We start from the raw sequence: 16,349 nt of genomic DNA, 5'->3' as shown, positions 1-16,349 counted from the left end.
TCAGGTTCAGATATGTCACCTCTTCTCTTTGCAGGTGCTAACAAATCTGCATCTTCCTTTTTTGTCCCTGGTATACACCATCTCCCACTCCTGCTTTTGTCTCTCAAATTGCACAAGATAGTTTGAATTGATCAACAACAACTTGCATTTATATAGCATCTTTAACACAGTAAAATGTCTCAATGTTCTTCATAGGAGTGTTGTCAAGCAATTTTTGGCTTCAAGTCACATAAGCAGATATTAGAATAGATGAGTAAAAGCTTGGTCTTAAGCAGCACCTTGAATAGAGATGAGTAAAGAGGTGGAGAAGTTTAGGGAGAGAATTCCAGAATTTAGGACCAAGACAGTTTTACACAATTTTACATTTCATCTTTTGAAACCCAGCAAACACCTTCAATTGTTCGATTTCTATGGATATCACTCAGAATGGCACCGAAGGATGGGTGGACGAAGAGTTCAGAATTCTATTTGGCAAATAGGTCAACAGTACTGAATTAATCCTTTACCAAGTTCCATGACAAGACATACCAAGTGTTCAAAATCAACATTGATAAATGCCATTTTTGGTAAGTTCTTTTTCTCAACTGCCCCACCCAGAGTACACAGAAACTATACCTCTGATCTAGGAACCATGATCCAAAAACAACTCAATAACAGTTACAAAATAAGTGGGAGCTTTTCTTTCAGGATGCAGGTATTCCACTGAGGGAGTGAAACAACTGGCAAGAGGTTGAATAGAATTACTGAAAGTTGTTGAGGTTTTCCTCAAATTTTTGAATCAGTGAGAAGGTACCCACTGAACACAGTGGAAGCACACAGAGCACTGAGGCACGACCTAATGCTGATTTTGAAAACTTGAGTCAAGAAACCATCAACAATCAGGCTGGACAGAAACAGGACTGAAGAACAAGGAATTGTTCAATGTAAATCACTTTTCGTCTCCTTTTTCATAATGTTTTGATCTGAAAGCATGGGAAACAGACTCTCATGCCTTACACTGTCATTTTTAAAAGCAAAATCTTCTTAGTATAGGGATTAAAATTACAACAGTGAAGGAGCAGCTTAGGCTGAACCAATGTTTAGGGATAGGAAATAATCATAGCTCACCATCAGAATATGAGAATTTCAGCTAGCGAGGAACGGTATGTAAAAAGTAGCAAACAGGAACAAACAATTTTCTGACACAAATAAAATGGTCTTCAAGAAAAGTCACTGATCAGATATTTTGATTCCCATTATAGATTTTCTTCAAATACAGGATTACTCATAAACATACGACTTAGGAGCAGGAATAGACCACTAGGCTCCATGAGCCATTCAATAAGATCATGGCTGATCTGAATGTAACCTCAACACCACATTCCTGCCTACCCTGATAACCTTTCACTCTTAAAAAAAAACAAATTAATCACTGGGGTTTATTTCTAGAGGGAAAGAACTGAAAAGCAAAGAAGTTATATTGAACTTGCAGATAACCTTTGTTAGCCCACGCTGATCACCATGTTATAAAAAAGGATATAGAGGCACTGGAGATGGTACAAAAAAAGACTTGCAAAGATGGTAACAGAATTAAGAAAATATACGTAACAGGAAAAGCTTAACATGCTGGAGTATTTAAGGAAAGGTTGAGGGATGAACTAATAAAGACCTTTAAGAAAACTTTTGATAAGGGAGACGGTGAGAAAATGTTTCCACTTATGGGGGAGTCTAAACCTAGAAGTCATAAATATAAGGTAATGAATAATATATCCAATCGGGAATTCAAGAGTAACAGTTTTTAAAATCATGATGGTAATAATGTGGAACGTGTTACCAGAAGAAATAATTGGGGCAAATAGGATAAGCGCATTTAAAGGGAAGTTACATCAGCACATGAATGAGAAAGGAACAGAACAATACGCTGTTCTGTTGAAGGGTCATGAGGACTCGAAACGTCAACTCTTTTCTTCTCCGCCGATGCTGCCAGACCTGCTGAGTTTTTCCAGGTAATTCTGTTTTTGTTTTAGAACAATACGCTGGTTGGGTTACTGTGCTCTTCTTACAAAAAGCATTATGCTGGGAGCATTAAAACTTTCAATTGTCCCTTCAACCGTCCCCTTTTCCTACATCTATAATATAGGTCATTAAATCAGACTTCTATGTGATGTACCCATCAGTCAAATTGCTCATAATATTTAAGTGAGAAATGCAAGAAAAAGTGAATGAACTGAACTTCATTTTACACAATTAGATGAACCAGAAATAGATTTAAAAGAAGTATGGACTGCACTCCAATCACTAATCAAGGGGAGGATAAATAAAGAGTAGAGGTAATTATTCCAGGTTTGTTAGTTAAGAATGTCAAATAAGACACATTAGAAGAAACACCATTAGGAATGCCTAAATGTTCAATTATTGAGACATTAATACATTTGTCAACTTTTGTATCAGCTTGTCTACATATAGCAAACCTTTGATATAATGTGTCATTTGTTCTGTAACAGAAGAAAAGCATGAATTGGTCAACTGAAGCTACAGACATTGTACAATCACTGCAAAATATGCAAGATTTTGCTTTAATAATACCCAAAATTTTGATGGATGTTCTGTTAAATTCTCATTCTCTGAAACATATTTAGAAAATAAAGCAATGCTATTATATTATAGGAAAAATGAACATTTCTGAATCAGTCACTCACCTGTAACTGTGCGATTTGCATTGATTTTTCAAGCTTTCCCACTGTTAGTTGAAATGGACGTATATCTCCATCCGTCACCTAAAACAAGGCCATCAGAGGTTCACTGCAAGACCTAGCTTTATATCTACAATTCTCTATGTAGCAGCTTCCTCATGTTCTTTGGGATAGACAGTAGAAGTGCAGGAAATACAAGTGTTGACTAAGAGATCACGCACCACTGCAATGGCAAAATCCTATGGGCACAACTCACTCAGTCAAGGAATTGTAGATAGTGGGTTAAGAGGAGAATTAAAAAAGAACATTTGCACCACTTGATACCAAGGTGTGAGATATGCTGTCAGTCAGACATAGATTTTGCCTGAACATGATTCCAGAGGTGGAAGTGCAGTTTTGTAATGCAGTGAATCACTGATTGGCACATTTGTTCTGATCACGTTCACCAGTGTACTAATGGTTAGGTTAGCTGGCAGTATCGATCCAACAAACATCTTTTAGAACACACAAAATGTTACAAGTTTTAAAATTCTTTATACATAATTGGTCAGGATATAACTCAGAGAGAGCTAACGGTAAAGATTAACCTGTGAGTTACTCAATTGTTTAGTTTTCATTCACTTAAATTGAAGTTCAGCATTTTGTAAGTGTTTTAACAAGTACGAAACACAAAGAGACATAAAAAAATCACATTTTGCAGCTATTCTTTGCAGTTTTTTTTGTGTGATCTCCTTACTTTGCTCTCCAAATGCACAAGGAGTGGTTTGACTGTACTGTAGAAAAAGATATCATCCTTGATGACACCATAGTATGGAGCAGGTAGTAGAATTCTATCTGTCAAAATAGAAACAAAACCAGGCAGAACAGTGAATTTAATAATAATAGATGATCAAAAGACAAAAGTTAAAATTATTAACCTGCTGAATCAACCAGTTCCATTTACCAACATAAATGTTGCAATTAACTAGTAGCACAAGGGTTAATAGTGATATAAATTAGTAAGCCCCAATACAAAATACATTTTCCTGTTAAGCATCCTAGGTTGGGAGTAAGTTTGGGGGTTAGATTAGTGTCAATGATGGCAATATGAGAAATGCACTGAAAGTTAAGATTTTATTTATCACTTCCCCAAATATTTCTCTGAGTAACCAGTAAAATGTTGTTTATTTAAGATATCCCCAAATTTATTGAAACAGGTTATTTGTGCAATTATTCTAGGGATGTGGGTGATGTTGGCATGGCCTCATTTACTGCCCATCTCCAGGTGCCCTGAGTATATGGCAGTGGGGCATCTCCTCAAACCCATGCTCCCAAATGATGGTAAGTTGCAAATGATAGGACTGTAAACTAGCAATGATGAAACAACAGTGGCATATGTACAAATCAGGATGGTGAATGACTTGGAAAGGAACCTGGAACTGATGACGTTCCTAGGACTTTCCTGTTCCTGTCCTTCTCAGTGGTAGAGATCATGCAGCTGGGAGACATTCATAGTAACATTAGTGGTTGCTACAGTATTTACTTTTTTAGCGTAAGTGTAGTCACAGAGCCAAGCAATAGCTTTGTCAGTGGCTACATGGAGTTCTTTAAGCCCGCCTTCAGGTTTAGTCAACAGACACTCCTCAACAATAAGAGTCATAGTTTGGTCTGCACCACAGCTGCAGCCTCGATGGTCTTGGTGACTCCATTGTTGTTGGGTGGCTGCACAGAGGCCTTGGCCTGTCTGGAAATGGTTTCTTAGGTCCCACTGTCACTGAGGAAGATGAAAACCGGGTGAACCAGCAGTGCGGACTACAATGAGAGGTTGGTTTCTAGAAATGTTTTTTCCTGCCATTGGTCCTCAGCTGTTTTTCCTCGGCATGGTGGGTTTAACTATGCAAGGTGACAAGACGGAAGGTATACTGCTGGTGGGTTGAGGAGCTCCTTGAGTATGGGCAGGCTTGGGTTGAAGCAGACCTTCTCCAGTAGCTTGCCCATTGCAATTAACCTTTTGATGTTGGGGAGGTGGTGGGTAGTGGGGAATATGTTGCTCAGGACTGGGAGCCAGGGAGGCGAGTTGGTCAAAGAGTACCTGTAATGATACGCAATGTTGAGTTGAGTTGCACATCGATCAGTTTGGTGTGGGCAGATTGGTACCATACTGGGGTGCAGAGATGCACTGCAGGAATTCACCAAGGGTCCTTCGACAGCAACTTCAAAACCCACAACCACTACCACCCAGAAGGAAAAGGGCAGCAGATGGATGGGGCCACCACCACCTGCAAGTACCCCTCCAAGTCACTCACCATCCTGACTTGGGAATATATCGCCATTCCTTCACTGCCACTGGGTTAAGATCCTGGAATTCCCTCCCTAACAGCACAGTAGGTGTACCTACACCACATGGACTGCAGCGGTTCAAGAAGGCAGCTCACCACCAGCTTCTCAAGAGCAACTAAGGATGGGCAATAAATGCTGGCCCAGCCAGCGAAGCCCACATCCTGTGAAAGAATAAAAAAAAAGGGTTCTGCAGTTGAATAAGTGATAGCGTGTTGAACCAGAGCAGAGGTCCTTAGAGTCTTTACCCATCATTCCCATGAGGTTTACTGAGCAGGTTATTGCTGGTTTCAATTTTTTCTGCAGTCTTGATGAGGTGCTGTCTGTACAGGAGGGCTGTGTCAAGGGTGACGCCTCGATAAACAGGGTTGGATCATGCTTCAGTTTCTGGCCATCCAGGGTGATGTGCAGTTCCCATTTTGCGTTGGCATTGTGAAGGTGGAATGTTTTACTGACGCTCGGTTTTTGGCATCATGTCTTGCAGTGGAAGATAGCTGTGCCACAGTGCAACCTTAAAGAAATCTGCTCCACGGCAATGCTGTTTGTGATTGGCCTCTGACAACCAAGACCATCCTCCTCTGATGGGTTTTCCCACTGACTTTAGTTGTGCTGGGGCTCTTTGTTGCCAAACTGAGTTGAATGTTGCTTTGATGTTAAGGACAGTTAGTTACCCTCACCTTTCTTCCAGGTTTCAGAACTCGTGTCAATGTCTGATCAAAGCAATGATGATGGCAACTCAAAAGTTGTAATTTTACTTTTACAGTGAAGTATCAAATGTTGAGAAACAATATCACACCCAAGGTACAATTCCTAAAAAACTTAAAGGAAATTCAAATGTTTTGCTGCTCAAATAAATCAACCTTCACTTACCTCCAGGATCACAGAGCACAGCGGACAGTGAAGAAAACAGAGAACCACAGCCATTAACTACCACGATCTAGAATAATGGAAAAAAGTGTAAATATATCGTTCACGGTTAATTAACATTTCATGAACAAGTCTCTTCATTTTGGGAGGAGGAAAGAGGACTTCAGCATTAAAAAAGTATTTAATATTCAATTGTACAAAATCCCCTTCATTACATACTAAGTAATCAAATTTTGATTCACAGAAGTGTGAATCACAGGATGGAGATATCCACTCCTACTATTTAGGTATGCATCTGGTTTTTTACTGATGGTTCATATAAATATTACTCAGAAACACCAATAGAAACCCATTTATTGGGTTAATAATCTTCAACCAACAATCAGCCAAATTCAGCTGAATCACGGAATGGTTACAATACAGAAGGAGGCCATTGGTCAATCATATCTGCTGCTGCTCTCTGTGAGAGCTACCCAGCTCATCCTATTCCTCTGCCTTCTCCCCACAGCCCTGCAATTTTTTTATCCAATTCCCTTTTGAAACCTATAATTAAATCTGCCTCCATCTCACTCTGTCAGCATTACAGATCCTAACCACTCACTGCATAAGAAGATTTTCCTCGTCTCCTCTGTTTCTTTTGCTATTCACCTGATAAAGATGAGTAGCAAAGGTGAACAGTCCCTCTGCACCTGCACCTCCTTTAGAATTGTATCCTTTATTTTATGATGCCTCTCCTTATTCTTCCTACCAAAGTGCATCACTTCACAGTTCTCTGCAATAAATTTAATGTCACCTGTCCGCCCATGTCCTCTTGAAGTTTATCATTATCCTCCTCACAGTTCACAATACTTTCAAATTTTGTGTCATCCACACATTTTGAAATTGTACCCAGATGGATTTTCTGATCCCTGTCCAAAAAACAATCATGCACTACTTCTCTTTGTTTCCTTTCACTCAGCCAACTTCATAATTATGCTGCCACTGTCCATTTTATTCCATGGGCTTCAACTTTGCTGACAGGCTTGATAAGTGGCACTTCATTAAACACCTTTTGGAAGTCCATGTGTACCACATCAACTGCTTTACCTTCTGTTTCTTCATCAGAAAACTCAATCAAATTCGTTCAACACAATTTCCCCTTAACAAGTCTAGGCTGCCTTTCCTCAATTAGTCCACATCTGTCCAAATGATTGTTAATTTTGTTCCGAATTATCACTTCTAAAAGCTTTCTTACCACTGAGATTAAAGACTAGTTTGAAGTGCTGGGTTTATCCTTTTTTGAACAAGGGTATAACATTCGCAACTCTACAGCCCTCTGGCATTACCCTGCATCTAAGGAGGATTGGAAGATTATGGCCAATGCCTCCACGATTCCTCCCTCAGTATCCTTGGATGCACTTATCTGGTCTGTGACTTATCAACTTTACATACAGCCAACCTTTCTAATACCTCTACTTTAACAATTTTAAGCCAGTACGGTGTCTCAACCAGCTCCTCACGGAGCAACATCTTGTACTTGGTAATGACAGATGCAAAGTAGCCATTTAGAACCTCAGCTATGTTCTCTGCCTCCATGCATTAATCCCCTTTTTGATCCCTAATCAGTACTGCTCCCCTTTTACCTCTCTTTTACAGAGGAACTGGCCATAATTTTCCAGTCTTCCTTAGACTCAGGGGTGGTGCCAAAGGACTGGAGAATTGCAAATATTAAACTATTGTTCAAAAATGGAAAACAATAAGCCCAGTAATCACAGGCTAATCAGTTAACTTCGGCAGTGGGAAAACTTAAAGGAACAATGATTTGGGATAAAATTAATAGTCACATGGACAAATTTGGGTTAATTAAGGAAAGCCAGAATGGATTTGTTAAGGGAGAATCATGTTTGACTAAATTGTTGGAGATTTTTGCAGAAGAAATAGAGAGGGTTGACGAGTGTCATGTTGTTGATGTAGTGGACATGGATTTTCAATGGCATCTGATACCATACAACAGACTTGTGAGCAAAGTTATAGCTCATGGAATTAAAGCAACATAGATACGAAATTGGCTGAGCAACAGAAACAAACGGTAGTGGTTAATGGCTGTTTTTCAGCTGGAGGAGGGTTTGTAGTGCAATTCCCCAAGTGTTGGGACCTTGCTTTTCCTGATATATTATAATGACCGAGGCCTTTATGTACAGGGCACAATTTCAAACTTTGCAGATGATACGAAACTTGAAAACACTGAACTGTGAGGAGGAAAGTGTTGTTAGGAAAAGTCGATTCCAGCCACGAATCACTTACAGATTATTGAACTTTCTAAGGAAGACCTGTGTGTTTTTAAAGAAATATAAGCAAGGACACTGAGCAAAAGATGGCTGATAATGGAAGTGACCACTTTCCAGAAAAATCCCTATGTGGATAATACTGAGAGAGAGAGAGAACATGGAATGCTGTATCTGAAAAGGTGCCATAGCCTTCTTCAAGCAGCGACACTTAAAAGGGAGATAGGAAAGATGCAAAAGACTGAATTTTAATCTCCTGTGGCTGCAGAGACAAAAGATTGATTACCATGTCTCAGCAGTCATCTAAAATCCATCTCCTGTTGATTCATATTTCAGAATGTGTAAAATGGTCAGTGATTAAAGAAAACTGACTCTGGGCGCAAGATATGTTTTTTTTCCCTTACAAGAATACACAGGGAAATTGGGTTAAAATGCAAGCTACAGAGCAGAGCAGTGTGTGCTAATGTGCTGGTGTACGACAGCAACAAGACGACCAACTAGCCACCCTTGCAGTTGCTGGCGAAGTCTCTCTCTCTCTCTCTGTCGCTGAAGACAAGGTAATAGAAGCCACAATCAAAAAGGATATAGGACAGCTTCTTCAGCTATCCTGCAGAACCAAGCGTCTCCAAACCCAGTGTGAAACTGCCAAAGTCAGCTTTACCAGAATCACCCAAATTAACAGTTGCAATGTTTCACCATCAACGCCTCATGGACTAGCCAAAGGCTGATTCGTATACCTTTTAAAGTATTTATTTGGACTCTTAACTTCTCATTTCTGATCTGTGTGTATGTGTTGTGTTTTTATTATTTATCTCGGATTATAGTAACTAATAAACCTACTCTTTCTTTGACTCAAGAAAGCCTTGTTAAATTGACTCCTTCTAAAAAAAATACATTTGGACTGGAAAAAGGTGTCCTTGGGGGAAGAGATCCCTTTTAAATTAACCTTTTGCGATCAACCGAGAGCATTGAATAAAGAAGGGGAGCCAGCTCATTCCTCCTCACCCAGGAGCATAACAAAATTGGGGTCCTGTTTGGGAAGTTAACAATTTGGAGTATCTTGTCTGGGACCATAACAAATTCAGGGACCTCACCCGGGGACCGCTCGTAAGTGTAGAACTTCAAAAGGACATAGGAAGGTTGGAATGGGCGGACAATTGGCAGATGAAGTTCAATGTGGAGAAATGTGAAGTAATTCGTTTTAGTAGGAAGAATAGGGAGAGACAACATAAAATAAAGGGCACAACTCTAAAAAGGGTGCAGGAGCAGAGGCTGTATATGTGCATAAGTCATTGAAGGTGGCAGGACAGGTTGAGAGTATGGTTCTTAAAGCATCCTACAGTATCCTAGGTATTATTAATAGAGGTGTAGAGTACAAAAGCAAGGAAGTCATGATGAACTTGTGTAGGACACTATTTCGGCCTCAGTTGGAGCATTGTGTCCAGTTCTGGGTGCCACACTTTAAGAAAGATGTGAAGGCATTGGACAGAGTGCAGAACAGATTCACAAGAGTGGTTCCAGGGATGAGGAACTTTAGGTATGTAGATAGATTGGAGAAGTTAGGGACTGTTTTCCTTGGAGATGAGAAGGATGAGAGATGTGATAGAGGAATTCAAATTCATGAGAGGTCTAGTCAGAGTAGATAGAGAGAAACTGTTCCCACTCATGAAAGGATCGAGAACAAGAGGGCACAGATTTACAGTAATTGGCAAAAGAAACAAGGCGATGTGAGAAAAAGCTTTTTCACAGTGAGTGGTTAAGGTCTGGAATGCACTGAGAGTGTGGTGGAAACAGGTTCAATCAAGGCATTCAAATGGGATTTAGACTATTATCTGAAAAACAAGAATGCAGAGTGTAAGCACAGCAAATAATATGTAACTGAGTTTTTTAAACCTAATCATGGGAACAGAGATTGAAAGGAGTGGTCAAACTTGGGGGATAAATGGATCGAAGATAAAGGAACCAGATGTATTGTGTCATACGTGAATCAGGTTTCTCCCAGTGCGGTGACCAGTAATAATGATAAAAGAAGAGATGTGCGGGCGAGTCCAGCTGAACCAACCAGTTATGCTGGGGATGCCTACACACACTTCTCCCCCACAGGCCAGATGCCAGTTAGAGAGAACTGGTCACGTGAACACAAAGCCAAAATTGACAAGATAAAACCTGTCGAGCACGAGACACAAGCTGGCTAGCTCAGAAGTGATCTGATCCGCCACTTGGAGGTGGAGACAAAGGACTGATCATCCCTCTTGCTCTGTTCTCAAATAAGGCTCCTGACAACCAGAACCAATAACGATTGTAAGTATAAGAATTTGCTGGTGAATCAATAAAGATGCAGTGCAAATCTACTCAAACTTGTCTATCGTGGTTGAGTGGGATTTGACTTTGTCCATTGATATCAGGAGTAAACCTATGAACCTGGGAGGGTACTGTCAGAAAGGAAGGACAGCCTACAGGATTGGCGAGTCAGCCTGGAGATTGAAGGTAGAGACATGACTAAGTCAGGGAAACCATCAATGGCGGACCGGACAGGAAAGTTTATAAAGAAGAAATTGCCCCGAGAACAGTGGGTGAGGAATATTAGAAATAGCAAGGACCCCATTTCAGCGGCAGGAGGATGAACACAGGACTCCACACACCGAGCTAAGGTTGAGAAAGCCATCTGGCTGATGGCTTATCAACAGAAAGAGGAACTGCTATGGGAAGGCGTAGAGGCGTTGGAGAAAAGGGTGAAGGAAAAGGACATGGTAATAAAGAGATTATTAAAGGAATTAGAACTAGAACGGAAAGGACAACAGGAGGGCTTGGAATTTGTGTGTCTGTGCTTCAGTGCCTGTCAATGAGCGGATGTTGGAAGAATTAAATCTAATTGTGTTGTACGCTTATGCTGAGTAAAAGAGAGTGGGGCTTTGTCTCTTTGATTTCTCTGTGTGTCTACAAGCCAGTGTCTGAGTCACTTAAAAGTTGCTTAACCCCTTGTGGTCTGTTTCTGTATGAGGCTTTAAATCAGTCTGTTGTATAACGTGTTTCAAAAGCTGTATTATTTTTTCAATTGGTGTGAGAAAAAAGCTATGATAACATGAATATTGGACTGTAGAAAAACCATAGCGTTCTTTGTTCTGAGAAAGAGATAAAGGGGGATCCTCTCCCATGCTGTGTGAGGCCGCTGTTAGGTTTAAATTTTGTCTGAAGTTAGGATGTTGTACTGTGAAAATTCACCAAAGAAAGAAGACCATGGGAACCCAGGACTTGTTTTCTTTTGTTTCTTTGTAAAACATGTGCTACGTTCATTGGTTTGAGTTGATAAAGTTAAAAGGATATTTTGGAGATAGAGTCGGATGCTTCCAAAAAGGAGAGAATGTGTGTGTGTTAAAGATTTTGTGTGGATGAGTATGTTTTCAAATTTCTCCTGAAACTGAGATTTTTATAGTGGTAAGTTTTACTACTTTTGAGTTAAAGTAAATTTCACAATGGGAATTGTGATATCTATCTTAATCCCTTTTAAGATAGATAAGAATGAAGTAAAATCTTCAAGGTAGGGACCTGGAGTCATGATTACTGGTCAGAATCATGACTCCAGGGTACTTTGATAAACACATGGGAATTTTAATCTGGATACAAATTCATACATGTGAGGGCAAGGTAGTTTTAATGTTTGGGAAGGTTGATTGAAATCTGGGATATTTTAAGTGTTAATGGCTAATCCTAATTGGATTGGCTTTGGGTTAGAAACATGTTACAAAGTTTAAGGATTTTGGAATTGTGTCCCTAAAAAAAGGGAAAATTTTGAGATTGGATATTGCTAATTGGAACTTGAGTACAGACTGGCAAAAGTAGGGGAATTTAAAAAAGAGAGCTTGTAATTTAAAATACTGTTCTGAAGAGAATGTTAAGAATTCTGTCAAGTGTGTAAAAGATATCATGAGAATTCAACAAGTAGAAACAATTCCTGTTCTTTAAAATTTATTTGTACTGGGCATTACAAAATTTTTAAGTTTCTCAATTGTCAGATATGTTTGGACAAATTAACCCTTTTTGCCCCAAACAAAATGGATCTTTTGCGTTTTTCTTACAGGTAAACTGCAAGTAACAAGAGCTGCAGTGGCTTCAACGAATAGTCATGGACTAAAGACCTTTTTTTTTAAAAAAGGGAACTAAGAGGAATTTGGCCTTAACCCATTCAGGCCTTTGGTTATTTCCCAAACAAAGTGTTTGAGTATGGGAAATCTGATGTAAGCACACTGACCAATGAGTGTCAAAACCAGTAAGTCTGGGCACAAGAAATTGGAATTGCTGAATGAATTTTAGTTCATATGGGTTGTTACTCTAAACATTTTGAGAGAGTATGATCTGAAATTCAAAGGGATTCTAGGAAAACAAAAAGCCATACACAGACCATCTAGGTTGTTTCTATGGATATAAAAAAGGGGTTTCTTTTGAGGAAGAAGTGAATTAAATATTACAAGAAATCTGTCTGCCGAATAACATTGTTATTTGGATTTAGGACAATTTTGAGATGTAAAAAGCGCAGGAATTGCAAGACCCCTGAGTGGGAAACCACAAGGCAGGTGAGCAAAGGCATAGGAATTGCAAGACCCCCTCAGTGGGAAACCATAAGATGGGTGAGCAACCCCTGAGTGGGGAGCCACAAGATGGATACAGATGAAGGGAGAGCTGGAGGATCTTTTAAGACTATGCACGATGTAACTTTAATGATATTGAGCAAAGTGATCTGCAGGTCGGGAGTGTCATAGCGAAAGAGATATCAAGCTGATATTATTCAGAGATCACATTCAGGTTACAATGGATAAGCTGTTTCACCCCAGAGAGATCAGTGATACTAGAGATGGATTTTGGCACTGCTATTCAGATCCATCCCTGGATCTGTATTGCTTCTCATTTTTTGTTAATGTGCAATTCATTACTGTATTATATTTATAGTGTGATTTGAGAAGATGCAGATGTAAGAAAACCAGGTGTCTACACGGTTGTATATAATTCCAAAGAAAGAGAAGGGATGTTGTAAAATGGGTAACTGCATAGATAAATATGTATGTAACTTAGCTAGTTAAGGGTGAGGAAATACTTACAGTCACCCATGGTTGGCAAAAGACATTTGACCGAGCATTTCAGTTTGGATATGATATTCCGCCATTACCTGAGCGTTTAACAAAACTGTAAAAGAGGTGGCGCTTTCACAAAAATATTATTATACACTCCAACAGCAGAATAGCAAAATGAGAGATGAGATCAGGGAGATAACTACCCCACCTTGGTGGGATATTGGTCTCAATATCAAAGCCGACCTTGGATTTGAATTGTATCACATTTATTAGTAATTGTACAGTTAGTTATGGTGTTATATCTGAGGGGCAAGGGAAACTACCCTGGACTCTCAGAAAGGACAGCAAGGACGCCGATGTGTCCAAAGCCAAGCTGAAGGAGACACTTCTTCACCTGCTGGGAGGAGTAGTCGAAGGAAATGACAACCCACTTACTGGGACCCATGTGACTTGAACCTAGGAACACAGAATTTGTAGATAATAATTATAATCCCACAGATGGGCAAGGCATTCTCTAGGCCTTAGCCAAAGTTTGGTGTTTTGGTTTAACAGGTACCTTGAAACAATGAAGTGGAAAATCTGCCTTTTGATCCTGCAAGGGATTGTGGCATCCCAAGAGGCATGGATGAGGATCGGGGATGTGGAGGTGTTGGGCCGATATGCCACAAGTGAGGGCTCACCCTGATTTTAACCAGCACGAAAGGTTACTACAGTCTGGGCAGAGACTATTTCATCTTGACTCAAATGTATGTTAAAAGTGAACAGTGAGTCTGTATAGTGTAAAGACAGAATTAATATAACCATTCTTAAGAGTGGAAACGCAAGTGAACAGAAGAGACCTGTATGTATGATTTTCACACAAATGGTATTAGCTACTATTTTCGTAGTGGGAATTGTGGTGACCAGGATTTGATTAGTCCAAAAACAATCCTTAATATAATAGTAAGAGATAGGCCCCGACTTCCCAAGAGGATGTCTGAGAATGTGGCAGCATGCTCTAAATTAAGCCCCCTAAGAATGGGTTGGTACTGATCCCTACCGAGAAGGTATTGTACCAAGGAGTCCAGCAGGAGATAGTCCCAGTAGTGCTAAATATAAGTCACTATGCACTCCAGGAATGTTGTCCAAGGCAGACTAGGGAACTGTGGGCAGCTTTAATGCGTGCAAGGATAAGGGAGGGGTCCTGGTCCTTCACAAAACCCCCAGAAAAGGGTGCCTGGAAGAAGTGCTATCGAGGAAAAGATAGACGCATAAAGCGGAGCATGATAGAGATGGGATTGGGAATAATTAACTCCGGGACATCAGTGATAAATAGTTTGGATATTAAAGAAATGGAGGAACAGCCAGAAGGATTGAGTGGACAGATGAAAAAGACTATGCAGGAAGAAAACGCAGTTTTAGGAAAGGGAGCACATGAGAATGGGGTAGTAATGTTGCACTTACTGGAAATGTTAGACAACCTAGAACAGCATACAAGGACCATCAATAACCTGATGAGGGAAGACCAAAGCACTTCGAAAGAGGCACCCAACGAGCGGACCATCAAGTAACAATGGCATCTTATGTAGACAAAGGGGAATATTGTGCAGCTACTACCAAATCAATGTACAAAATTGGTAATCTCTCGTGCTCCATAAAGGTATCCACTTTCTGTTTGATTCTATCCACTGACGTGACTGTTGCGGAGCGAATACTATTGGCGATCAAGCAGCATAGCCAAACCCAGCTGGATATTCAAGACAGGACAGTGGGTGATCTCCGCCAGTACATTGAATGTTTTGTTTATGATATCCCACTCCTACCAGAACACCTCCATGAACTGCAGAATGAAGTGCGATCATCCAAGGAGGTGTTCTACCAGCTAGAACAGAGAACCAGAGAAATAAATAAGGACATTAAAAATCTGGGAAGCCCAACATGGTATAACAAACTGTGGGATTGGGGACTGAATGTACAAATACACCCATGGATCAGTATTATTTCATGTGTATTAGTGGTTGTACAATTGGTAATTGTGTTATATGTAACCGTGCTGATAATTTGTACTAAGCGCAGGATGCGTTGGGAAGAAAAACGTAAGTGGTGGAGGCGGCAACAGCCAGAGAAGAGGCAGTTGGTGGTTTAAGTCTTATTCCACAAAGTGTAAAAAGTTTTAAAAAGGTGGAATGCTGCAAGCACAGCATACAATATGTAATTGAATGTTTTAAACCTAATCATGCTCTGTCTAATGGTGTGTTGAAAACAAAAGCCAATAACTAACAGAGTACATTTACAATTAGGGTGATGAAATCAGGTTAAAGATAACATGTAAAGTAAATGTGAATATGGCTGGAAAATGGCATGTGCAAAACATCATGTGATGACTGTATGGGGGCTGAAACTGGGAACGTAGCGTGGTCAAACTTGGGAGACAAATGGATCAAAGATAAAGGAACCAGATGTATTGCAACACACGTGAATCAGGTTTCTCCGAGTACGGCGGCCAGTAATAACGATAAAAGAGGAGATGGGCGGGTGAGTTCAGCGGAACCAACCAGTTACGGTGGGGACACCTACACACGGATCCCCCCCATAGGCCAGATGCCAGTCAGGGAAAACTGGTCACGGGAACGCGCAGTCAAAATTGACAAGATAAAACCTGCAGAGCACGAGGCACAAGCTGGCTAGCTCAGGAGTGATCTGATCCACTAATTGGAGATGAAGACAATGGACTGTTCATCCCTCTTGCTCTATTCTCAGATAAGGATCCCAACAACCAGGGCCAGTAACAATTGTAAGTAAAGATTTTACCGGTGAATCAATAAAGATTCAGTGCAATTCTACTCAAACTTGTATATTGTGGTTGAGCAGAATTTGACTTTGAGCCATTAATATCAGGAGTAAACCTATGAACCAGGAGGGTACTGTCAGAAAGGGAGGACAGCCTACAACAGGATTATGAGAAGAAGGTGGAAGAATGGCACTAAATGAGCTGCTCATTCTCTGCAAGGTAACAATTCTGTGATTCTTTTACTATTTACGTGCCTACAGAAGACTTGTGGGCTTCATTTTATGTTGGCTACCAGTCTCTTCTCATACTCTCTCTTTGCTACTCTTTGCAGCTGAGAACTTTTCTACAATCCAGATATTTAATTGTTTCTGAATTGCTAAGCGTTGCATGTTTA

General features: G+C 40.2%; 1 protein-coding gene across 3 annotated transcripts in view; it reads right to left on the bottom strand.

Moving 5' to 3' along the window:
• The window catches only part of accs (1-aminocyclopropane-1-carboxylate synthase homolog (Arabidopsis)(non-functional)), a 56,484-nt gene that overhangs the window by 17,928 nt on the left and 22,207 nt on the right, over nt 1–16,349 (bottom strand). For all 3 annotated transcript variants that reach the window (XM_041198306.1, XM_041198305.1, XM_041198304.1), the window contains 3 exons: nt 5,859–5,925; nt 3,409–3,506; nt 2,679–2,756 (listed from right to left, as the gene is read on the bottom strand). In XM_041198306.1, coding sequence (XP_041054240.1) covers nt 2,679–2,756; nt 3,409–3,506; nt 5,859–5,925 — 243 coding nt within the window. The remainder of the gene's footprint in view (nt 1–2,678; nt 2,757–3,408; nt 3,507–5,858; nt 5,926–16,349) is intronic.

Source organism: Carcharodon carcharias, chromosome 10 (genome assembly GCF_017639515.1).
Source record: "Carcharodon carcharias isolate sCarCar2 chromosome 10, sCarCar2.pri, whole genome shotgun sequence".
In the NCBI taxonomy this organism is placed as follows: Eukaryota; Metazoa; Chordata; class Chondrichthyes; order Lamniformes; family Lamnidae; genus Carcharodon; species Carcharodon carcharias.
This window is presented reverse-complemented; position numbering and strand designations above follow the sequence as displayed.